General features: G+C 39.5%; 1 protein-coding gene across 3 annotated transcripts in view; it reads right to left on the bottom strand.

Annotated features, from left to right (window-relative positions):
* The window catches only part of nAChRalpha4 (nicotinic acetylcholine receptor alpha4), a 510,593-nt gene that overhangs the window by 295,675 nt on the left and 188,564 nt on the right, over window positions 1-26,354 (bottom strand). For all 3 annotated transcript variants that reach the window (XM_070215893.1, XM_070215894.1, XM_070215892.1), the window contains exon 3: window positions 729-773. In XM_070215893.1, coding sequence (XP_070071994.1) covers window positions 729-773 — 45 coding nt within the window. The remainder of the gene's footprint in view (window positions 1-728; window positions 774-26,354) is intronic.

The following is a 26,354-nucleotide window of genomic DNA, read 5'->3' as shown; positions in this document are numbered from 1 at the left end:
TCAATTTTTTTAAAAAAGTAATTCTTACTTGCAATCCCTGGCTAGAACAGTTTAAAAAGTATATTGATATTTTGCAACGCTCCTCGAAGGCTTTGCAATTGACTTCAAAATAATAAAGGAAAAAGTTATAGCCAAAAGAACAGCCTTTCCGGTAATACCAGTCGCATTCCAATGGCTCTTCAATTATAACTGCTATGTCTAAACAAACTTTTCCTCCTATTAGTGCCCCCTTCTCCCCTATTTCTTATTCCCGTTACTCATAGAGTTAAAGGACCCTATATATTAGAGCTGCAAGACCATCGATACGCAGCGCGTAGGAAGTTTGTTTTAGCCGAGCGCCACGCCCCCTTTAACGCCCACGATCGCCCTAAAACGATTTTAAAAGGCGTCTAGCGCCCACACCTTTAAAGATTTCGGAAAAGTAAAGTAATGCAGTTTTATTGTGTTTATCAATACCTATCGAAATTTTTTAAATCGGACCATTCGTTAAAAAGTTATGCGCGATCAAAGTTTTATATCTCCATCTCTCTCGTATTCCCTTAAGCAGAGTGACGGGTATCTAATAGTTGGGGCACCTGACTATAGCGTTCTCTCTTGTTCCCTTTATTACACTCTTTTTATTTGCACCTATAAAAAATTTTAAGCTCAAATCAGAGTACCAAATTTGACTTACGAAAACGAGTTAAATTGTACACCAAAAATTTCATTTAAAACAATACATTACTTACCTGCTCAACCCAAAGATTTGTAGTCATTATTTGATTTTTCAGGTTCTATAAAGAATAATTAAAAAGATAAATTATATAACATTTTGATGTATTTTATTTTTATTATTTAAATATGAAGATGCGTTTTTTATCCGATTTCTACCAATAATAACACTATGCAACATCTAAAATTTACCTCGATGGATGCTATATTTTTGAATTTGTAATGAATTCCTGAGTTAAACTGCGTTTTCCAAAAAGTTCCCCGACGCAAGGATTCTTAGCACAAGGACCTCAAATATCAAAAAATGCTGATATTAGCCAACTTTCCGGAGGTCTCAGAGGCAAACGGATTCATGGTTCTGAGGTCAGTGAGCCGTGCGTCGTCGTTTGTCCGTAAGTTTGTGTTTTTAATGGTGCGGGTGTCTTGATATGAGACACACAGTTTCACTCTTCTTCTTCTTGTCAATGAAATGTATATTTTCGTATTAAAAATATCGAAAAATGTATCCCAAATTTGCAGAATTTATTTAGCAAGAACCCAGTTCTCAATTACCAATATCAAACGCTTCTTACGAATGAATTAAGTGGTACAAATAGGCCCAAAATGCATCCTGTACAATAGTATCTGAACCGGAAAATAATTAAAATTATCAAAAATGTAAAGCACATTTAACAGTATGGGTTTCAAACTTTATGTAACTTTTTTTTTAAGTGTAGGGGAGTGTAGGGTAATGTGACGAACTCGTCAAACCTCACATATGACGTCACGACAAAAATTTCAAATAAATGTAGTCGCCTCCCCTTATCGTGTCGACAATGTATGTACAGGAATAAGAAGTCCCGTAATTTATTCGTAAGGTTTTTTTTTTTCTAAAAAGGTGGTCCGCAAATTAGCAAACCTTTTCAATTTATTTTTGTTTCAGCAGTGCCAGAGCACTATGGGGCATTCGACCTGTTTTTTTTGGCATAAATGTGTTTTTTACAAGTATTTAAATTTTTGAAACATTATTGGAAACGTATTAAGAATAGATCAAAATGAAATGTTACATACCGCAAATGTAAAGTTAACAGTCCAATGTTAAAATAAGAGCTGTTAAAGTCAGGCGCAGCAAGCGAACACAAAGTGTTCATACTTTGCTTGATTTTGCAGTGCATATATAAATTAATATCTCTTTAACGACAAGACGTAGAACCATAAAACTTGAAATGGATATTCATTAAAACTGTCTTTACTTCTTGTAAATACTACTGTGATGCTTATTTCGTGAGTGTATTTGTAGCAATGGCTTCATATACCAAGTAGTCTCTCTTAAAGGTTTGGAAAAAGAAAGTTCAACTTGGAATAGAGATTAGAAGAAATGTTGAAATTTGTTGAGCCTGTGGGTTGAATCATTTTAAAGGGGGTCAATTCTCGATTCGGGACATCCAGTCTTAATGTGCACTTTTTGCGACTTTAAGAGAAATTCAGTTTTTACGGCACTGCCAAAAATGGTCCAATTAACACTTTATTTGTCTTCTTCTTGATTTGTAAGATGAAATGTTAAATAAATTTAATGCAAAAGTCTTCGCCATAACATTACATTTGATTTAAAAACATTCCGCGTCTTATTTTCATGGAAAATATTTTTTTATACGGCATATCCAGTATTTGGCATACAAAAATGTCGGATTTTACAGGAAAAAGTCCATATCTCTTTAAAGAAGAAAGTTTTCAAAAAAATGTTTTTTTGTTTGTTTTAATATGTTTCTTCATTATTAGAAACCATAAAAAAAAAATTTTTTTTTGTAGGTTTAAGAAAAAAAATTTTTTTTTTTTTTGAATAAATTTATTATAGTGTTTAATTTTTGTTCAAAAAGATGTATTTAATTATTATAAACATATTTAAAAAAACCAAACTCAAAAAAGTTGCTTTGTTTTGGACTTATTAATTAATGCCAAAAAAAAACAGGTCAAATACCCCATAGTGCAGAGTGAAGATGTGTTGAAAATAAAATCAAATAAATACATACACGTATAAATGAGATCTTTATCAACAGGTTTTGGTACTTGGAGTTTTTTAAATTTGCGCCGTTTGAGAGTGACACCGTTTTTGCTCCAAATGTACCTTGTGGTGCATTGTGACGAACATTTTATATTGTATGGTGACAAATTTTTTTTTATTTAAGAATTTTAATTGTTATCGTTGATTTTGTGTAGAAAACTATAATATTACCAGATAACATTAAATGCTGCAGTTTTGTTGTAGTTTTGTATTGTTTTTAGTTGTGCCATTAGTTGGAAAGGATGTCTCACGCCAAAAGCTGTGGGATTTAACTCCGATGGAATTTCAAATCGTACTTTTACAGAAATATGCTCAGTAGATGTAAGCAACTTTCTGCTTTTATACTTTTAAAAAATATTGCTTTTTGGGAAAGTTACATTAAAAAACAAATCGTTCGTCACATTACCCTACAACTTTTGAAAGTGCTAAAAAAGTATGGTTCACACAAAATGCTGTAGGATTCAGGTCCGTTGGAATTTCGAATCCCAATTTTACAAAAGTATGCTCAGTAGATGTAAGCAACTTTCTGCTTTTACACTTTTAAAAAATATTGATTTTTATAAAAGTTACATTCAAAAAACGAATCGTTCGCCACCTTACCCTACACTCCCCTATTTACATAATTAAAATTCCAAAAAAATTTTAAATAAAAGACTCTACAATGCACGCTGGGCCAGCCGATCCAATTTTTGGACAAAAATACGTTTTTTTTTTTAAAGAAAATTACCTAATTAAGTTTGAATTCCTTTTCATAATATATTAAACTAATTTATGCCAAAGTTTAAAAGAATTCAGGCAAGTAGTTTTTTTTTACCGTAATTTCAAAGTGGGAAGTTCATCAAATATTGATGGAATTTAAAAAAAATCTTGAAGTCAAAGACCCTGATGTAGCTGTTCGACTCTTCACAGAAATTGTATATGTAATTACTTTCAACAAATAAAAAATATAATATAGGTCTTATGTCTTACTTGTTTCCTAAAAGAAATGTATTTGTTGATTTTTACGGCTTTTTTTTACCAAATGAGTGCGTTGCTTTTCAAGTGCCTTTGGGTGCCATCCCCAAATTAGTTCATTCCTTAAAAAAAAAATTCGTTGATCAATTTACTAAAAGCGTAGCCCGCCGACTCGATGCGAGCTATTTTGATGAGCTTTGCTAAGAGAGTCCAAAAGTAAGCCGTATTTTTTTTTCGTCAGGTTTTAGTGAACATTTTGCGGGCCAAAATTTGATTTTAGTGTGACTAACATCTTAAATCTACTTTTTACGTACACTAATCGATCATGGTATTTTCAAAAACTATATAGTTAAGATCCGGAAACTATTAAACAGGAAAAATTCAGCGCAGAGGCGAAACCCCCGGTAAAGGGCTTAAGGGATTTAATGGAGGACTTAAGTATGCCCAAAGGTATGCAGAATTTCTCGTACGTTCTTCTACTTCTACTTTTTCTACTTTTTTCAGATGAGAACTAAATTATAACTAATCTGGACTATGCAAATATAAATGTAGCATGCATTTGTTATGACCTTAAATTAAAAAACCATATTTTTAAAACAAATATTTTTTAATAATTTGATTATAAATATCTTAAGAGAAAAGAAGAAAATAAAAAAGAAATTTTTTTAAATCGATTGTTTGATAAACGTTGATGTGGGAGCCTCCGAAAGTTTCAGTTTTTAACGGTTCATAAATCTTAAACGACATTCTATTTTTTAGTAATGTTAATTTTTTTTAGTTTGTAGTTATAGTTTTAGTTATAGTTATAGTTTTAGTTTAGTTTTAGTTATAAAATTCCAAGAAATATTACTTTTAGTTCGTTAGAAAGTTCAATCTTTTAAGAAAAAAACGCAAAAAACTGCATCCTTCTAACTGTCCTTGGAAAGAAATTACAGATTTTTGGCCTAAAAATTATCTTTCTGGCCCAGTGTGCAATGTAGAAATAAAAAATGTATAGCTATAATTTTCATGTAATAATAAATTAAAAGTTTTGCACGAAATAAGCTGTGACATTAGAAAGCCAATGTTTTTAGTTTTTTTTTAATATTAAGAACACTGTTCAGCATTTTTACTGTTTTTTAAATTTACCTCGATGGATGCTATATTTTTGAATTCGTTACAAATTCCGAAGTTAAACTGCGTTTTCCAAAAAGTTCCCCGACGCAAGGATTCTTAGCAAAAGAACCTCAAAGTTCGAAAAATGCTGAAATTGGCCAACTTTGCGAAGCTCTCAAAGGCAAATGGATGCATGGTTTATCTTTCAAATCCCATACTTAGAATAATTTTAGGATTTTTTTAAGGGTGAAACAAATTCTAGAAAACATAGTCAAAAAACATAAAAGCATACGCGGCGGTGAAAATAGTAGTTGTGTTGCCGCCCTGTGTTTTTTCCGGGGGTTCCCCAGATATCAGATCGTTCCACCAATCAGTTTGACACCTAGGAGAGCTAAGTTTCGTGTTTGAAATATAAAATTTTGTATTTAAAAGATTTCCATTACAATATTATGACGGTACTGCAGAGCCTGGTTGATGTAGTTGTAGAGAGTTGACCAGCACTGCCCATTCAGCAAATCGTATACAGCACGCGGTTGCAGCTGAGCCATACCAAAATGCAAAATGCATAAACCGCACGATGTTTTCCTGCTCCCTCATATTACAGATCGGGCACACAGTATCGCTCGCTGTCACGTTTGGGATGTAGCTTAGTGGGAGGATTTCCCCCCTGGCCATAAAAATGGTACGGATCTTGTCCACAGTGAAAGCGTCTGTAAAATAGTTATTGACTTTCAGATCGTACACTCAGAAAAAAAATCGCGGTAATACTATATATTAGCGGACTCACCCCCGAAATTCGCGAAAAAATTATCTCCGATGGACCGCGATTTCTTATGAATTTACGTGCAAAAAGAACTTCGCGGTCGGCCACGGTTCTCTTGGACTTGAAATTTAAAGTTCCCGGTTTTGCTATAAAAAGAAATCAAATAAAAACACCTCTTAACGAGGTAAAAAACTAGTGACGACCGCACTTTCAACATACAAAAGTTCTGATATCAACATTTGTGACGAAAAATTATTACACTCGTCATTAAATAGACTTTCTAATATTTTCTCATTCGGCCCGCCCTAGCAAACTATTCCAGCCTTTTTCCCTTCACAGGCATTTTCTATTGCAGCGTGCCCCCCCCCCCCTTTTAATTGTATTCCTTTTGAAAATACCCGTCGAATGAGGGGTCATTTGTCAAAATCCGACGCTCCGTTCAAAAGTTATAGCCAAAATAAGATTTTCTTCGTCTTCCCAAAATGAAAATTTAATTCTGTTTGTCAGTTTGTCAGTTTGTCCAAAACATGTTTTTTAAGTTTTGAAAATTTGATATGACGTTGATCACATCGATATAAAAAACTTTTGTTCTACCACTTTTGGAAAAACTCTCTAGTTTAGCGGGAAAACAGCTATAAATAGCTAAAATTCGGAAAGCCGTAACTTCTATACTACTAAAGCTACAGGCTTGTCCTGCATCTCGTTTGAAAGGTATTTTTAAATGCTATAAACGCCTTCTATATGCAATTTTTGTAAATGTAATACTTAAAAAAATATGAACAAAAGACAATTTTTTAAAACTTTTTTTTTAGCTTTTTTTTATTGTTCTCAAAAACGGCTCTAACGATTTTCTTTAAAACCTTAAACTGTATAGCCCTTGAGATTCCTTAAATTTTGGTATATAACACATTACTGTAAAAAGTCACGTTTAAAAGTTATTTTTATTCGAAAATGGCCACTTTTGCCAGCTCGAACAATTAACGCTCCCTGAGTATTGAATTTTGTGGGAGGGTATCCGAACTGTATTTTTGGGTCATGGAATCAGTAAATTTGCACTTAAGAGTTCCATATAGGAATCTTTTGTTCTACGACTTTTGGAAAAAGCCGCTACTTTAGCGGGAAAAAGCTAAAAATAGCTCAATTTCGTTAGTTTGTAAGTTCTACACTACTAAAGGTACCGACATGTGCTATACATCGTTTAAAATGTATTTTGAAATACTTAAACGCCTTTTTAACTTAATTTGTTTAAATACAATGGCTTATAAATTATGATTGACCAATTTAAATTTAAATGTATGTATATATTAGCTCCTATGAGAGCAAATGTAAACAAACAAAAACTTCTGATATCAAATAAAAACACCTCTTAACGAGGTAAAAAACTAGTGACGATCGCACCTTCAACATACAAAAGTTCTGATATCAACATTAGTGACGAAAAATTATTACACTCGTCATTAAATAGACTTTCTACTTTCACGCTGCAATAGAAAATGCCTGTGAAGGGAAAAAGACTGGAATAGTTTGCTAGGGCGGGCCGAATGAGAAAATATTAGAAAGTCTATTTAATGACGAGTGTAATAATTTTAGATTTAATTTAATTTAATTTAGAGTGTAAAATTCATAAAAATAACTTTTAAACGTGACTTTTTACAGTAATGTTTTATATACCAAAATTTAAGGAATCTCAAGGGCTATACAATTTAAGGTTTTAAAGAAAATCGTCAGAGCCGTTTTTGAAAAAATTAAAAAAAAGCTAAAAAAAAAGTTTAAACAAATTTTCTTTTGTTCATATCTTTTTAACTATTACATTTACACAAATTGCATATAGAAGGCGTTTATAGCATTTAAAAATACATTTCAAACGAGATGCAGCACAAGTCTGTAGCTTTAGTATTATAGAAGTTACGGCTTTCCGAATTTTAGCTATTTATAGCTGTTTTCCCGCTAAACTAGCGAGTTTTTCCAAAAGTGTTAGAAGAAAAGTTTTTTATATCGATGTGATGAACGTCATATCAAATTTTCAAAACTTAAAAAACAAGTTTTGGACAAACTGACAAACTGACAAACTGACAAACAGAATTAAATTTTCATTTTTGGAAGACGAAGAAAATCTTATTTTGGCTATAACTTTTGAACGGATTTTGACAAATGACCCCTCATTCGACGGGTATTTTCAAAAGGAATACAACTAAAGCATTGCGAGGGGGCATTTATCCCCACCGGCCTCAACAGCTCCAAATTTCGAAATTTTCACTTTCACCGCTCTCTCTCCCAAGCCAATTGATTTTCTTAGAGTCTTGGTATGCAATCCTGTTAGTTTTCGTAATACCTTTCGATAGGTGTATCATTCATTATGATCGGACCATCACAGTAGATTTTCATTTCTTCGTGTATATATAGTAGTCGCCTTCGCACACTCTCCTGGTGCGCTTCGTCACTACATGGACTGCCGTCCATAGTGATATGTCGATCGACGACTTTATCTATCGGGTGGAAGCCCTTACATTCCAAACACTTAATGGTAATTTTGATTTGTTATCACGCCATATAAGCAATTTATTAGAGGGAAGCGCCAATGACTGGTTTTGGCGCTATCACAAAAGCGTTCAAACAGGTCAAAGCTCAGCATCACTGAGATGGACCGATTTGCGTGCCGCGATGCGAACTCAATTTAAAGATGAGCTCACCGACGTGAATATCCTTTCAGCTATAGATCGACGCAAGCAAAAAGAAAACGAATCCTATGATGAGTTTTACGAGTCATTCGTAATATTAGCCGACAAACTGTCAGTGCCTTTGTCCGAGCTGGCGTTGCTAGAAATTTTGCGAGCTAACTTGCAGCCGCAAATACAACACGAACTTTTATATGAAATAATAAGTAGCCCCGCACACCTACGCCACCTAGTAAGAAAACGTGAGGTATTTATACAGGGCGTGGCAAAGAATAAACCATTATTTCAGAGGACGCAAGTTCCGGTGCGACGCGTAGTCAATGCCGTCGAACGACCAGCCAGTTGCGAAGAAGGTTTTAGTGAGGATGACGTGAGTATGGAGGTAGCAGCACTCAATTTGGTTTGCTGGAACTGCCGAGAGAATGGTAATAGATACCAGGATTGTACTACCGAACATAGGGTGTCTTGTCATGGTTGCGGTTAGCCGAATACATATAAAACAAGAAAGGAAGCTACCTTCGGCCAGCCGAAGCTTATATACCCTTGTAGATAAAAGAATACTCACTCGGTGCAGTTCGAGGGATTCCAGATTCAGCGTTTCGATTTATTTCAATTTTGTTTTTAAGTAGTCAAGAATCAAAACGCCTACTTCCTACAAAGTTACAATGAATTTTCTTATATTTGATTGGGAGCCTTAAGATATAGTGGTCCGATCCGGCTGGCTCCGACATATGTACTACCTGCAATAGAAAGAAGACCTTCGGGAAAGTTTCATCGCGATAGCTTTAAAACTGAGAGACTAGTTCGCATAGAAACGGACAGACGGACAGACGGACATGGCTAGATAGACTCGGCTATTGGTGCTGATCAAGAATATATATACTTTATGTGGTCGGAAACGTCTCCTTCACTGCGTTGCAAACATCTGACTGAAATTATAATACCCTCTACAAGGGTATAAACAGCTGTACCAAGTGCACTGGCTCAAAAAACTTAGGGACACGTGCACCAGTGGCAAGTGCACGAAAGAAACTTGCATCAATCGCGACTCAGACAGAACTGTAGAGACATCGCAATTTACAGAAACTGCATTACCGGACAAGACAACTCCCCTGCTAGAACACCGACCTAAGTCTTCACCCTCGTTTAAGGGCCGAAGGTCTTCGTTACGAATTCGCGAATATTACCGGAAAATTAAAACAGAAAATCAGGCGCTAGTTTCCGCCATTGTAGGACGCGATGTACGGCCATATGCGAACGTTACTCTGCTGGGAAGAGTCATGAAGGGATTACTGGATACGGGGGCATCCATAAGCTGTATAGCAGGAGACCTTGCCAGAGAAATTTTTAACAACAATATCAAGTTCAAACAAATGTCATCAAATGTGCGCACAGCAGACGGAAAGTCGCAAACCATTTCGGGAAAGCTTTGTTTAGAGGTCACGTATCGAGGGTTAACGAAGCGTCTAACATTTTTCCTGGTTCCGACGCTGGTTCAGTCGCTATATCTAGGGATTGACTTTTGGACCACATTTGATATGTTACCCTCGGGTGTGACAACACAAGACGGATTAGCGAGTATATCAGGGCACGAAGAAAAGCCAACCGCAATTGTTTCACAGCGTAAGCTTTCTTCAGAGCAGCATAGGCTTTTGGAAAAGGCTATTCAAGCCTTTCCCTCATTTGCTGAGAAGGGACTTGGGAAAACAAAATTGTTGCAGCATGAGATAGACGTTGGTACGGCAAAACCTATAAAGCAGCGTCACTACCCAGTTTCCCCAGCCATCGAAAAACTTATGTATGACGAGATTGATCGAATGATTGGCCTTGGAGTCATCGAGGAATCCGATAGCTCATGGTCATCGCCAGTAGTCATCGTAAGGAAACCTGGGAAAGTGCGCCTTTGCATAGACTGCCGCAAGGTAAATGAGGTGACGCGAAAGGATGCTTATTCTATGCCTTTAATAGAGGGTATCCTGAGCCGTCTTCCCAAGGCTGAGTATATTACCAGCCTTGATCTTAAAGACGCGTATTGGCAAATACCGCTCGAGCCAAGTTCTCGGCTCCAAGCAGGACTTACCATAAATGTACAAAAAAGTCGGTTTTGTGTACCTGAAGTTCACTACTTGGGTCACATTGTCGGTCATGGAATTATATCAATGGATGTTGTTAAGATTGAAGCTATTAAAGAGTACCCCACACCTCGGTCGTTGAAACAACTTCGCCGTTTCTTAGGCATGACTGGATGGTATAGTAAATTTATTGAGAATTACGCTGCAATAACCTCTCCGCTAACAGACTCATTAAAAAAGAAAAAGGTATTTTGTTGGTCCAGCGCTGCTGAACAAGCATTCCAGAATTTGAAAGACGCAATGTCTAAAGCTCCCGTATTACATATGCCAGATTTCACAAAACCCTTTTTCATTCATTGTGATGCCAGTCACACGGGTGTTGGGGGTGTTTTAATGCAGATCAACTAGGATGGCGACGAAATTCCCATTGCATTCATGTCTCGCAAACTCAACGAGTGCCAGAGAAATTATTCCGTAACGGAAAAAGAGTGTTTGGCGGCTATACTAAGAATAAAAAAATTTCGAGCATACGTAGAAGGGCATACCTTTACGGTGGTAACCGACCATGCCTCGTTAAAATGGTTGATGTCCCAGTCTGACTTGAGTAGCCGTTTGGCCAGATGGTCTCTCAAGTTACAGGGTTATAGTTTTTCCATCCAGCATCGAAAAGGTGTTAGAAACGTAGTTCCCGATGCTTTGTCCCGCACTTTTACCGAGGATTTGTCTACCATAGAAATTGAAAAGGCCATAGATCCCTACAATACTCCCTACCGCTTAGCTTTCGGTCAGCACATGATCACAGACGGGTCGGAGTATAAGCTGTTGAGGGAATTGGATCTGCTAGAAGACAGGGCTATTCAAATCTCTAGGGAGGATTCTGTAAATATTTTTAGGAAAGAGGCAGTAAAAGCTATGCGACACCAGCAGGCTAGAAACGAAAAAAATTATAACTTACGAAGTCGCGAAGTTTCGTATACCGTAGGCCAAGGGATATGTAGAAGGAATTTCCAACAAAGCAAGTTTGTAAAAGGTTTTAATGCAAAGCTAGCGCCGACATTTGTTAAAGCCAGAATAAGGAAAAAACTAGGGTCGTCCTATTACGAACTAGAGGACCTACAGGGGAAAATAATAGGGAAATTCCATGCGAAAGACCTAAAACAATAAAATATCTGCTCTCCAAGCGTGGATCACACTTTTGAAAATGGCATTCCCCAAGTGCGATTTTGGCGGTGGGGAATTGTAGAAAAATGCTTGTTCGAGTTTTTATTAGGAATCCAGAAAAATAGGCAACAAAAAAAAAAAAGAATAACATCAAAAGATACAAGCAAGCGAAACAGTGGTGCCCATCAAGTACGTTGGTATCGGCAACGGGCAGAACCGCAGAGCAAAATTGCCATTCTTGATTTTGACTTTCGAAAATAGGAAGAAAAAGAAAAGTCAGCTGAACGGTTCCATCTTTGTCGGCCCAAGACATCCGGTTTGGGGTAAGATACCTTGGCCACGCGCTTGGCGAATTCTTTTCAAATTGGATCGTCAAGGAGGACAGACGTCAAGCTCCCCAAAAAAAAAGGTTTTCAAAGCGTTGGGAAAAATTTTCTTTTTTTGTTTTAACGTAAAACCAACCCCAATTTGGAACTTCAAGAAAAGACCCCAAAACGAAAAGGAATTATATTTCCTTTTTTATTGCTGCCAAGCAAGGTGAATATAGCCCAGCCATTTAAATAGGAAATGCAAGGAAGTGCCTAAATCGATTTTTTTTTGTTATTTTTCTTTCCCTCGTGGCTTGGCACGCAGCAGCAACAATCTTCCAGCAGCCCCAATTGGCAAAGCGCCCAGAAAGATAGTTTTGCTGATACCAACAGCAAAAAAAAGCAATTCGCCGGAAAGCGAAAATCCATTCGCCCAAATCTAGGATTTCCAGCCACTCGATTCCAATTGGAAAACTCTGCCGGCCGACTCTTGAAAGTCGTTCAGCTTTCCCAGAGCGATTGGTCTTCCCGCCTCTCTCCCGGAGTCAGCCAGGAAAGACACTTGCGCCGACCACGCTCAGAAATAGTAGTTCTCGCCGCGATCAGCACACCAGTTGCCGAGGAAAAAAATCACGCAGCAGTTTTACTAAATATTCCCCAAATCATGAAAGAAATAATGTGAAGAAACCATAGAGTTCAGCTCTACAAGTAATTTAAGTAAATTAGGTGCTTATTTTTTTTGTTATAGTTTTTTTTTGGTTAAAAAAATGAAGTTGCGAAACAAAAAGGTAAAAATGTGAGAGAGGAGTGAAATATTGCAAAAAAATAAAAGAACGGGCAAACGAAAACACGTGTTAAGTGAAAAGAAGTGCGGAGAAGAAAAAATAAGATTAACCCAAAAATTAAATAAAGAGAAGAAAAAGAAAAAAGGTAAAGATGTGAGAGTGTAAAAGTAAGCGGGATAAAACGAAAATTAGTGAAATTAATTGAAATTATTCCTCCCAAAAATAAAACCAAAATTTATATATTAAAACGAAAAAAGAATAAAAAAATATGTGTGCAGAAGGGAAGAACAGGACGTAAGAAAAGAAGGCTCTCTCTCTTTTTCCAGCGGCCGCCGCTAAAGATCTTTCGCCGCCGGATCGCTGGTAAGTTGTTTTCACTGTACCTTTGTTTTCCTTCTCTCTTTTGCGCTATACGGCAGGCGTAACTGACCTACGCCATACGCTTTCCAGTGCCAGAACTGGAATGCACACATATATAGATAATTACCATTGCATTTAATCGCGGGTTTATTACGTAAAATCAGCTTTTCAAATAAACAAAAAAAAAGAACTATGCACACAAAAACTTAGGGAAAAAAAAACCCAACAAAACAAATAATTTAAATTAAAGTACTTTTACAACCACATCGACCCCATTATGGAATGAACTTATTCTTCCCTCTATATTTTTTTATTACCATTAAACATATACCCATATTTATCTATATTGCTACCCTTAACACTTGTTTCACCTAATCCAAATTTTATTTCAGCAATATTTCATTCCTCACAAACCTACGCAAATAATTTTTTTTGTGAATAAAACTGAATCAAATATTTTATAAAATCTAGGAATGAATTAATTGAATAGCAAGCATGAACTAAAAATTAAATTAACAGCTAAATTTCTATTATTATCATTTAAGCTCAAGATAGTAGTTATTTATAATTAATAAAACGAATTTTATAATGAAATGTAATTAAAAGTCTCCTCATCCGGGGATTATGGAGGTCGGAGTGTCAGGGTAAGAAAGTGTAGTCACTCCCAGGAAATCCTGTGGACGAAGCCAAGGACACACAGGATCATGGTAGGGTGGGCCTTCGCAGTTATCCTGCGGGGGAAAGGGAGTGACAAAGGCAGGTGTATCTCGTCTATTGTGGTGTTTTCTTTTCTTTCGCCCATTTTTTTTCTTACTTTCTCCTTCTGTGTCCCAAAACTAAGTACGCGAAAAATAAATTTATCGTTGATAGCATTTGAGCAGTGGTAACGTGGCGGTACCCTTTCGTTAGAAACCCACCCCAGGCCGACCAGACACAAATGGAAGCCGAGGACATCGCGTACTCCGCTAAAAGCGTTATCTCCTTCCACCAGCTTATTTTCCCAAATCAAACGTTATATGCTACATGGTTGTCGATGGAGAAAAGTCGTCAAAACGCCCAATCTCAGCCGGTGTACCCCAAGGCAGTGTACTAGGTCCGGCACCATACTCTCTATACACATCAGATATGCCAGATTCCTGGGGCTGTACCGAAGTCAACGATGATAATATGCTGATCGCACCTTACGCCGACGACACTGCTGTTCTGGTCAGAAGTCCAAGCATAGAAATCGCAACCTTGGGCCTGCAAGTACGAGACACGTTTTGAAAAGTGGACTACTGAATGGAACATAGGCATCAACTGCAGCAAATGTGCTTGTGTCATATTTTCCACAAGGCCAAAAGACTGCCCAGGCATCTCCATGCTTGTCTCTGTACTTTGTCACGAGGCCTACTATAAGTACCTTTGTGTGATTTTGGATAGAGGACTCACTTTCCAGAGACACACAACCATAATCAAGCAGTCTGTGCTTTCAAAGGCACCAAGTATGTCCTGGCTATTGTCACCAAGAAATAAGCTCTTACTATCCAATAAAGTCAAAATCTATAAATCTATTCTCAGCCCAATCTATAAATATGCATTACAAGTCTACGGCATAGCGTCTAAGTCTAACTTAAACAAAATACGAGTAGCGCAAAGTAAGATTGTTAGATTGATTTGTAATGCCCCCTGGTTCTCGGTCTGAAGAACTGGTGAGATGGTTCTGAAGCCGCCTAGCGAAAGCTACAAATGAGGACATAAACTGGCAAAGCTTCAAAAAGGAACTAGCCACATACAAAAAAGCCATCAGAAAAGAGAAGAGAACTGCGTGGCAGAACTTCTGCTCGGATATTGAAAAGACAACTGATGCCGCAAGGCTCAGAACAATACTTTCTAAGACAGCCGTATCCTTGGGCTATCTACAAAAGGCTGACGGATCATGGTCGGACTCTAGTGAAGAATCCCTAAACCTACTCCTAGAGACTCACTTCCCAGCGAGCCTGCAAACAGGACATCCCCCAGGAAGACACACTGGAGAAGGAATAAACCTAAATCTCCTACTATCAGACCGTAATATAAACTGGTCCATTCATAGTTTTAAACCGTACAAATCGCCGGGACCGGACAATATAACACCAGCACATATTCAGCAAGCAGGACAGCTAGCTATAAACTGGCTGAATATCTTAGAAAAAATCTTAGAAAGACTGATAGGTCTACACATTAGAGACATCATTGACCCGACACAGATATCAGAGGCGCAACACGCATACACCAAAGGTAAGTCGACCGAATCGGCGCTACACTTGGTAGTAAGCAACATCGAGAAATCACTCAGTATACAAGAATACACCTTGATCGCCTTCCTTGACATAGAAGGAGCTTTCAACAACGTGCTTCCCACGGCAATAACAGAATCACTCACTGAACTAGGGGTTGAGCCACCGCTGGTGGGGCTGATCCACAAATTGCTGATAAGCAGACTGGTCACGGCCACACTAGGGACCTCGACCCAGACTAGACTGGTGAACAGAGGCACTCCGCAAGGAGGTGTACTATCACCCCTCTTATGGAATATCGCGGTAAATAAACTACTGCGGATTCTTGAAGGAGGAGGCTGCAAAATAGTGGCATACGCAGACGATGTCGCTATCATCTTTAATGGTAAGTATCCACAAACGCTATGCGATCTTATGACCGAAAAACTAAAAATACTATCGGAATGGACTACAAAAAACGGACTTGGGGTAAATCCCTCAAAAACGGAACTAGTCCTTTTTACAAATAGATACAAAATCTCAAAACTCAACCCACCCACCTTAGCGAGCACGCAAGATACTTGGGGTTAGTATTAAATAGGCGTCTTAAATGGGGCTTAAACAACCAAGAGAGAACCAAGTAAGCAACCATTGCACTTTACCCTTGTAAAAAAGCAATCGGGCTAAGATGGGGTATGTCCCCTAAAATCGTCAATTGGATCTACTCAGCGGTGGTCAAGCCAATCCTTCTATACGGGGTAGCTCTATGGTGGACCGCTCTACAAAAACAATGCATCCTAACTCCTTTAAACAAAGTACAGCGAATGGCGGCTTTGTGTATTAGTGGAGCCCTTCGAACTACCCCAAACGAAGCGCTGAACGCGATCTTAAACCTCCAGAGCCTGGACCTAGCAGGCATGGAAAGGGCCAAATCGGCAGCTATTCGACTGAGGGATACAGGGCAATGGAAAGCCCAACTCTATAGTCACGCTAAGATTCTTCAGCATGACAAATCGATACCGGCAAAAACGGATCTATGTAAAACCCGTGAATACAGTCACACACCCTTCGAGGCTCTGATCCCAAGTAGGGAAGAATGGGATCGTGGCCGACCAGGCTAAATAGACGCAATCAGGTTATATACAGACGGCTCCAATCTAGACGGACACGTTAATGGAGGCATATACTCCGAAGAACTAGAAATCAGGCAGTCTTTCAGACTTCCTGACCACTGCAGTGTCTTCCAAGCGGAAGTGCATGCCATAAGAGAAGCACTCGTCTGTATAAGGGACATATACACCCAAGACAGAGACATAAACATATATAGTGATAGCCAAGCGGCTATTATATCAATCTTATCGACGAATACAAACTCCCGAGCAATAGCAGACTGTCGCAAATCTCTCCACGAGATGGCTAGTCAGTTTACGGTCAGCCTTATATGGGTTCCGGGTTACCGGGATATCGTAGGCAACTGTATAGCAGACGAACCAGCCAGGCAAGGTACCACCATACCTCTCCTTTCAGGAAAGGAGAATGTTGGCATGCCTATGGCTACCTGCTAGCTAATTATTAAAAACCATTTCAGCAAATTAGCCAACACTCAGTGGCAAAACGCACCGCAGTGCCGAATCTCTCACCAGACATGGCCTGCAATAAACAATAAGAAAACATCAGAACTACTTAATTTCAGACGCACTGAGTGCGGTATGCTAATTCGAGTACTCACAGGCCACTGGCTCGTTGACGCACACGCCGGCAGGCTAAAAGCCCCTAAAAATGATTTTTGTAGAAGCTGCAGGGATAAGGAAGAAGAGGAAACGGTGGAACACCTACTCTGTTCATGCCCAGCCCTATGCAGGCTTAGACTGAAACACTTAGGATATCCTTTCATAAATGACCTGACCGAAATATCGCAGACTAACCTGAAGAGCCTAAGCTCTTTTATTAAATCCTCCGGATGGGGGACTTGCTGATCGACCAACCTACAGGCTGACTCTTAACGGATAGGGGACCGAAAAATAGAGATCACACGGTATCACAATGGACCCACAGAGGCAATAGTCTGGCAGCCGTCCTAACCAAACCTAACCTAACCTAACAGTTGGAGACAGTTGAAGTTAATGTTACGTTTAGTAAGGGAGCAACATTTTCGTACTGGAGTTAAAAGTGTCCTGTTATTGTTAGAAATTTTAATGTTCCTATATTGCTGAGCCAGAAATTAATATAATACATAGTATTGTATATATATATTATATATATATATATATATTATATATCTACGGTTACTTAAACTTTGTTTTTGGTAACATTTTGGAATATCAAAATTTATTCTTAAACGACATATGGGCATTTCCAGGGTGACGGACGCGACATTTTTTCAACTTAAACCTTAAAAATAAGAGTGACGCAGCATACATTTTTTACTTCTTATTTTTTTTTTTTTTGAATAGCTCAGACACTCTTGTATTTATGGTGAAAAAAGAAAGATTATCTGTCCAGCCAGTTCTTAGAAATAAAATAAAGTAAGTGAAATACGGACGCGACAAAAATAGAACTGCAATATTGAAAACTTTAGAAAAACCTTAAATCCTGCGAAACTGGAAGGCGTATTTTTTTGGCTTTTTTTCCAGTAAACCTGCTGAGTAACCGAACTAATCAAAGCAAGTTCGGTGGCAAAACATTCAGCGGTTTTGTTTCTAAAAATAGTGCAAGAATACGGACGCGACAATTACGGACGCGACATGTTGCTACTTAACAAAAAGTGCAACTTTTTATTTTGTTAAAATTTGTAGGGATATTTTACGTGTTACTAAAGTTCCTACTGTAAAGTTTGGTTAAATTATTAAAGCCTTATCTACCTCTTTTAAATAGAAACATAGTTTTTATATAGCTCGTTCTATGAAAGCTATTTGACTAAGTGGTTAGAATTTAATTAAATTTTTCTGGTAAACGCAGAAATTCAATCAAAATATACCTGATAAAAAATATAAACCTTTCTTTAAGTAATAAGTTGGTTTACGAATTATGTTGGATGTTTAGTATATTTTATTTAATTTAGTTTTTTGTTGAAAAGGCTGTGACACCCACAAAAATTTCTAATTCTATGTTACTGGATGCATAGTGTATTTTTCCTGGGACCTGTGCAACATTTTTCCATTTTTCTTGTAGTGGTAAAGATAAATCCTCCACTTCTTTAGCGCCAATGTTATATTCTTTTTCTTCTCACGAAGTTTTCTTTGGTGCAGTTTATCCTTTTCCTTTTTCTTAAAGTGCAACTTAGGGTCCGTCTCCATCATTTTCTTCAGTTTTAGTCGGTATTCTCTCTTCCGGGATTTATATTTTTCTTTGAAATTTTGCAAACGATCGGGATTTAAGGACAATTTTTCCCTATACTTTCTCGCGTTTACTCGGTTTTTTTCTTCTCTTTCCATCTTAAAATTCTCAAAAATTTTAAAAAAGTATCTAAAAGAAGTGCTTTCTCTTTGATGGCAAAATTTGTTGTGAATAATACAAATATTATTATATAAAGTATATGACAAGGAAAAGCATGGCCTTCGACGTTTTTCATAGCAGCAAATTAAACAATTAGCTTCACAAAACAAATTATAAACAATTGTTTTCTAGTAATAAAAAATTGAAATTACGGACGCGACAGACTTTAAAATTTCTTTAAAAATATTAATGAGCTAATTTTTTTTGTCAAAAAATGTTAATTAATTTGCTCCAAATATCCCTGCTTGCAAATTGCACGGTTGAAAGGAAAAAAAATTTTTTTTTGATTATGGACGCGACATTAAAAATTTGTAAAAGAAACATCAAAAAAGCCATCAAATCCATTATTTCTTAAGAAGTTTACATTTTTTCCTAATAGCATTTGCCTTAAACTATAATGTAGGCTTGGTTGTTTGATCCTGAGACTTCCACAGAAGGCATACCAATATTACGAAAACACAACAAAATGTTGCTGAGATATACAGTACGTGTTGCTCGCTTTTCAAAGCTGCATATCTTCGTGTAAAAAATTAATTTGGAAGAAAATGTAATTGACTTACAAAATATAGATACCAATGCTATTTTGAAATAAAAAAATACATTTTTCCGCCAACTTTTAATTGTTGGGGTTTGCTTGCCTTTTTCCAGGAAATGCCCATATATTAAGAATTCGCGGTAGATTTTTCTTATTCGTCTGAAGAGAGTAAGTTTTCCAGACACCAAACACGCATTCTCATGAAGGGTCCTCCTCTTCTAAAGAATTTGCGGTAGGTTTTTTTCTTTTCGCCTGAAGAGAGTAAGTTCTCCTGCCAATAAAAAACGTATTCTCTCAAAGAGTCGTCCTTTTATGAAGAATTTGCGGTGGGTATTCCTTAGGAATGCTCGGCCTGAAGAACTGGTGAGATGGTTCTGAAGCCGCCTAGCTGGGGCCACCGAGCGGGTCGCAGGTTGCGGATAGCGAACGACCTCTAGCTCTGGAGGTTAACTGTGAATAAGCTGGTGGTGAAAGTCAACCACGGAATCGTGGACGGAAGCCCCATCAAATAATCAGTCCCGGGCAACCAGCGGGTATTCTGCATCGGAGCAGTACCGACGATGCGAGTTGTTCAGCCACATCTAAATAGTTGCTCTGCACAAACCCTATACCCTACACACTACCTACCCCCTTCCTCTCCCAAACAACATCTCACTCCGGGCCGGACTACGGTGTAATTCGTACCGTGCCAAGAGTCAGACTGGCTGGGGGCCCGGATCAAAAACTAGCCTAGTCTTGAACGGTGAGCTCAGGGATATGGCGACCCCCTGTTCTAACTTTCGCCTTACCCGGGCATCGCGGATCTCTGCCCGGGCGGACCTTTCCCCCTCTCCGCAACTCGTGGGATCTATTATGGACAAAGCAACTAACAAAATCAAACAAGAGACGGCAACACTTAAAAAAACCCACAGAAATGCCGAGCGAAGGCTCCAACACACACACCAGCACGGTCCAGAAAGGGCCGCATCCCAAATTGGGGATGACGGGAGGCAGAAAGCCGGCTGCCGATACGTCCGCCACAGATGAGATAGCACTAACGGCAACGGTAGGCACTGCCAAGGCGATCGGGCCAACCACGCAGAAAGGAGGACTGCCGCTCAGACTCTGCGCTCACATGCAAGGAGCAACATTGCCACACCTTCGCCAAAATGGCTGAAGAAGGTAGAGTGGGCAAAGTTGGTGCTCCCCAACTATGGGCAGGATAAGCCCACTCAAGAAGGTGCTCAGACGAAGCGGCAACGATCCCTCGAGCTACCCGGACCTTCGGCGAAGAGATCAAAGGTCCAGCCCTCGATCTCCTTCGCGGAGATCACCAAAGATCGAGTCCTACTCGGTCTTATCGATAAGGGAAACCCGGAAGGACGAATCCCCAGAAACAAGTGGAAAGCAGTGGAGTCCCACCTGCCCATCATGTGCCTGCGCATGATCCGTGAAAACCCATGCTCTCCGCCCTGCTGCATGGACGCGGGTTGGTACCAAGGCAGCGTCAAGGTGGTGGCCTGCGATAGTCAGCGGTCGGCTGATCTATACAAGCAAGCTCGGTGCGGTCTACGAGGGGGCGAATATTGTCGTACTTGACTGGTGCGACGTCCCCAGTAGGCCCCGAGCCCGGATCCTCTACATGCTGCAAGTTTGCAATCCGCACCTCCCCACGAAGGACTTAAGAGTCGTCAAGGTGGAGGGGGACGAAGGGGACGTTAACCAGGCGGTTATGGTCCTGAACAAGGAGTCAGTTGCTCCAATAGAAGCGGCTCGGGGCAAACTGAACTTCGGATATAGCGCTGTGCAGATGAAGATTTACAAGGGCGATTCAAACGCTGCCGGAAACTCCGCGGGCAATCCTGCCGAACAGGTGCTTGCTGAGGAAGTGGAGGCACCTGGAGGGCCGGAGGACGGCTATTCCACCGAATCCTCGCTTAGCAGGGAAATGCGAGCGCTGGACCTGAGCGACTCGGAGGCCGACGTTACTGTGGTAGAGGTTACAGCTGGGGATGTCGCTAAGACTCCTGCAGATAAACGTACACCACAGTAAAGCAGCGTCCGCTGCTCTATCGCTTCGCCTGGCCAAGGGCGAAGCCGACGTGGTCCTAGTACAGGAACCTTGGGTAGTAGAAGGCAAGGTTGCTGGACTAGGAACGAGAGAGTATAAGCTAACGCTTGACCCCAGAGAAGGTAAAATTCGAACCTGCATTTTGGCCAAAAGGCAGCTAAATATATTTCTGCTTCAAAATTACAGCAACGGAGATAACACCTCAGTAAGGCTGGAACTCCAGCACGGCTCCATTAGGCTGCTATCGGCCTATATGGCCTTCGAAAAAGAAGACCCCCCAGACGCGCTAGTCAGAGGACTGGCAAAGGAATGCGAAGAGCTCAAGACAGGTTTGGTAATAGGCTGTGACGCCAATGCCCATTACACCCAGTGGGGTTGCCCAAACAACAACGACAGAGGTGAGTCTCTTTGACTTTATTATTAACTCGAATTTATTCTTATGTAACAGGGGAAATGTCCCCACCTTCATAACCAAAGCATGCCAAACGATCATAGATCTAACGTTGGTATCAGACTTACTGGTAAGTGCAGTCACAAACTGGTTCGTCTCAGACGAACACTTCTTCTCTGACCACAGATACATAGAAATAATATTGTCCCTTGTTTCACCCATGCCGGTCGGCTTCGCTAATGCCAGACGGGGCGACTGGCACTTGTAAAAAGAAGTTTTGACGAATATCCTCCCCATGGTACCGCCAGAAAGCATTATAGGCCCACAAGCATGCAACTCGGCCTTCAAAGTCGCATGCCCCATGGGGAGACCAAGAGGGAAGAAAAAACCCACCTGGTGGACCCAACAACTATCAATCCTCAGATCAAACTGCAGATGCCTGTTTAACAGAGCAAAGGCAGGAAATGAGGATGCAAACTGGCAGTATTACAAGCTGGAATTAGCCTTCTACAAAAAGGCCATTAGAAGAGCAAAACGTACTGCATGGCAAACGTTCTGCTCTGACATAGAAAAAACAACTGATGCTGCAAGGCTCAGGAAAATACTCTCCAAGACAGCCGCGCCCCTAGGCTGTCTCCAGAAAGCAAATGGATCCTGGTCAGACTCTAGCGACGAGACCTTAGGCCTACTTCTAGATGCTCACTTCCCAGGTAGCCAGCATGTAGGCCAACCCCAGAAAGGATTTCCGGCGAAGAGATCAATCTAGATCTCCTCATATCAGACCGCAATATTAAATGGGCCATTCAGAGCTTCAAACCATACAAATCGCCGGGACCGGACGGGATAACACCGGCACATATCCAACAAGCAGGACAGCTGGCCATAAATTGGCTCAGAAAATCTTCCACACCATTCTGGCAGTAGGGGAACTACCAACAGCATGGCGAGAAACGAAAGTGGTCTTCATTCCCAAGGCAGAGAAGGCCACCCACACCACAGCAAAGGACTTCAGGCCAATAAGCCTGACATCCTTCCTGCTAAAGAGTTTTGAAAGACTGATTAGCCTCCATCTGAGAGCCACTATCGACCCGACACAAATGTCAGAGGCACAACATGCCTACACCAAAGGTAAGTCAACTGAATCGGCGTTACACGCCGTGGTAAGCAGCATTGAGAAATCACTCAATAATAAGGAATACACACTGATCGCCTTCCTAGACATAGAGGGAGCTTTCAACAACGTGCTTGCCACAGCAATAACAGTTTCCCTCACAGAGCTAGGGGTGGAGGCTCAGTTGGTGGGGCTGATCCATAAACTGCTGATAAGCAGAATGGTTACGGCCGTACTAGGGGCCTCAACCCAGACTAGGCTAGTAAACAGAGGCACCCCGCAAGGAGGTGTACTATCATATGTCGCTATCATCTTTAATGGTAAGTATCCACAAACACTCTGCGATCTCATGACCGCAAAGCTAAAAATGTTATCGGACTGGACGATAAAAAATGGACTCGGGGTAAATCCCTCAAAAACGGAATTTGTTTTATTTACGAATAAGTTAAAGATCCTTCCACTCAACCCACCCATATTAAACAATTTTAATCTCTCTTTTAGCGAACACGCCAGATACCTGGGGTTGGTATTAGAAAAGCGGCTGAAATGGGGCCTAAACAACCAGGAGAGAATCAAAAAAGCAACCATTGCACTTTACTCATGTAAAAAGGCAATTGGGCTAAGATGGGGCATGTCCCCTAAAATTGTCAACTCCTTTAAACAAAGTACAGCGAATGGCGGCATTGTGTATTAGTGGAGCCCTTCAAACTACCCCAAACGAAGCGCTGAACGCGATCTTGAACCTCCAGAGCCTGGACCTAGCAGGAATGGAAAGGGCCAAATCGGCAGCTATTCGACTGAGGTATACAGGGCAATGGAAAGCTCAACTCTATGGTCACGCTAAGATTCTTCAGCATGATAAATCGATACCGGCAAAAACGGATCTATGTAAAACCCGTGAATACAGTCAGACTGTCGTATATCTCTCCACGGGATAGCTAGTCAATCTACTATAAGCCTAATATGGGTTCATATTGATCGCATTGCTTACATATTATAGTATATAATATTATATAGTCAGTAAATGATTTAGGCGTTCTTCTGGACCCTAAGCTTAAATTTGACTGCCACATAATGGTGACTGTCAACAAAGCTATGAGTGTTTTTGGGTTTATAAAGCGTTGGTCAAAAGAATTTGACGACCCTTATATAACCAAATTACTATTTCCCTCACTTGTCCGTCCTATATTGGAATATTGTTCTTCGGTTTGGAGCCCACATTACCAAGTGCACATTGACCGTATAGAGTCGGTTCAAAGAAAAATTTCTTCTTTTTGCTCTTCGTAATTTGAACTGGGATCAAAACGTAAGGGTACCTTCCTACCAGAGTAGATTATTATTGCTTAATTTACCACTTGCAAATCGTAGAAAAAAGCTTGGTACTATTTTTATGCATAATCTTATAAGAGGTGATTCTGTAGAACTTGTAAGCCGCCTAACTTTTAATGTTCCCGTTAGACTAACACGTAATTATTATCCTCTTAATTTGCCACGATGTACATCAAATTTTAGTCTGCACGAGCCCTTTCGCGCTCTATGTAATAATTATAACAACCTTTATCATTCAATTTGCATTTCAACTTCTATCCCGGTATTAAAAACAAATATTTTAGCTCATTTGCTTCACTCCTAATTACTTCTTTATTTTCATTATGTGTCCCGTCTTTATTTGTTTTACGTATTCTTCCTCGCGAACTCGCATTCTTGACCAAATTTATGAAAGGGTCCCGCGCGTAACAAGCATGTGCTTGGTATCGTTGGGCCACTAGTTTTGTACTGCTCGTAGTGCATCGACGTCCATTATATATCCTTTTTCCCTAGCAGCGATTTTCATGTGCAATTTATGGCCAGTTTTGCTTCTCGAAGTTTCTCCCGTAAGTGGCTTTTAAGGGGGGAAATACATGTAGAACTGTAATTTTTTCAACTTTTTCGTGACTTTTTTTAACCAATAAGGAATTGTGCTTAAAATTCGTAACTTGGCATGTTGATTACATTGTGCTTATATAATTTCAACCAATTTTTATTTTCCTTTTATCTTTTAAATTGGCGGCTGTGGGAATTTTTTTGTCAGGCTATATTAAAACAAGAAAGGAAGCTACCTTCGGCCAGCCGAAGCTTATATACCCTTGTAGATAAAAGAATACTCACTCGGTGCAGTTCCAGGGATTCCAGATTCAGCGTTTCGATTTATTTCAATTTTGTTTTTAAGTAGTCAAGAATCAAAACGCCTACTTCCTACAAAGTTACAATGAATTTTCTTATATTTGTTTGGGAGCCTTAAGATATAGTGGTCCGATCCGGCTGGCTCCGACATATGTACTACCTGCAATAGAAAGAAGACCTTCGGGAAAGTTTCATCGCGATAGCTTTAAAACTGAGAGACTAGTTCGCATAGAAACGGACAGACGGACAGACGGACAGACGGACAGACGGACAGACGGACAGACGGACATGGCTAGATAGACTCGGCTATTGGTGCTGATCAAGAATATATATACTTTATGTGGTCGGAAACGTCTCCTTCACTGCGTTGCAAACATCTGACTGAAATTATAATACCCTCTACAAGGGTATAAAAAGTAGGCTAGCTGCGGATCGTCCACAGGTCGCTGTGTAGATCCGATTTTTATGAAACTAAGTTAATTTTGTTTAGTAAATTTTGGCTAGTAAAAAATACTTAAACGTACAAATTTCTACATTAAGTAGGTTCAGACAGTGGACAATTTTATTACAAACATTTCTGTAAAAGCAGAATGATGATCGAGGCATACAATAGACAGTATTTGTGCAGAGAATTAATCATTTCTTGCAGTTTGTCGGGTGATTCGGCGAGGATCACAATGTCATCTGCATAATCGCGCATTCGCCCATTTGAAATCCGCAAGGCAGGCTATCCTTGATGTGGTTTAAAAACAGGCAAAACAGAAGGGGACTAAGTAGACATCCTTACTTGACTCCAGCTTCAGTGGCAAACCACTCATATAGTTATGGCTCCCATAGGAATAATCAAAAAAATAATAGAAAAACTATTGTAACTTTGTAGAAAGTAGGCGCTTTGATTTTTGACAATGTAAAAACAACATTTTAAGTAGGCATATCTGCAAGGGTATATGAACTTCGGCTGGCCGAAGTTAACTTCCTTTCTTGTTTTTTTTATATAGATATAGTGGTTCGAACCGGCTCGTTCCGACATATGTACTACCTGCAATAGAAAGAAGACTTTTGGGAAAGTTTCATCGCGATAGCTTTCAAACTGAGAGACTAGTTCGCATAGAAACGGACAGACGGACAGATGGACAGACGGACATGGCTAGATGGACTCGCCTATTGATGCTGATCAAGAATATATATACTTTATGTGGTCGGAAACGTCTCCTTCACTGCGTTGCAAACATCTGACTGAAATTATAATACCCTCTGCAAGGGTATAAAGATACACAACAAGCCATAATAATCAAAACATGTAATCTAAGATACATTTATAAATACCTTTGCTACGATTTGCCATAATCACAAAAAAAAACAAGAGAGAACGCTATAGTCGGGTTGGTGTCCCGACTATCTAATACCCGTCACTCCGCTAAAGGGAGTGCGAACGCTGTGTCGGGTT

This window comes from Drosophila takahashii, chromosome 3L (genome assembly GCF_030179915.1).
Source record: "Drosophila takahashii strain IR98-3 E-12201 chromosome 3L, DtakHiC1v2, whole genome shotgun sequence".
Lineage (NCBI taxonomy): Eukaryota > Metazoa > Arthropoda > Insecta > Diptera > Drosophilidae > Drosophila > Drosophila takahashii.
The sequence above is the reverse complement of the archived record's forward strand: the minus strand, read 5'-3'. Positions and strand labels throughout refer to the sequence as shown.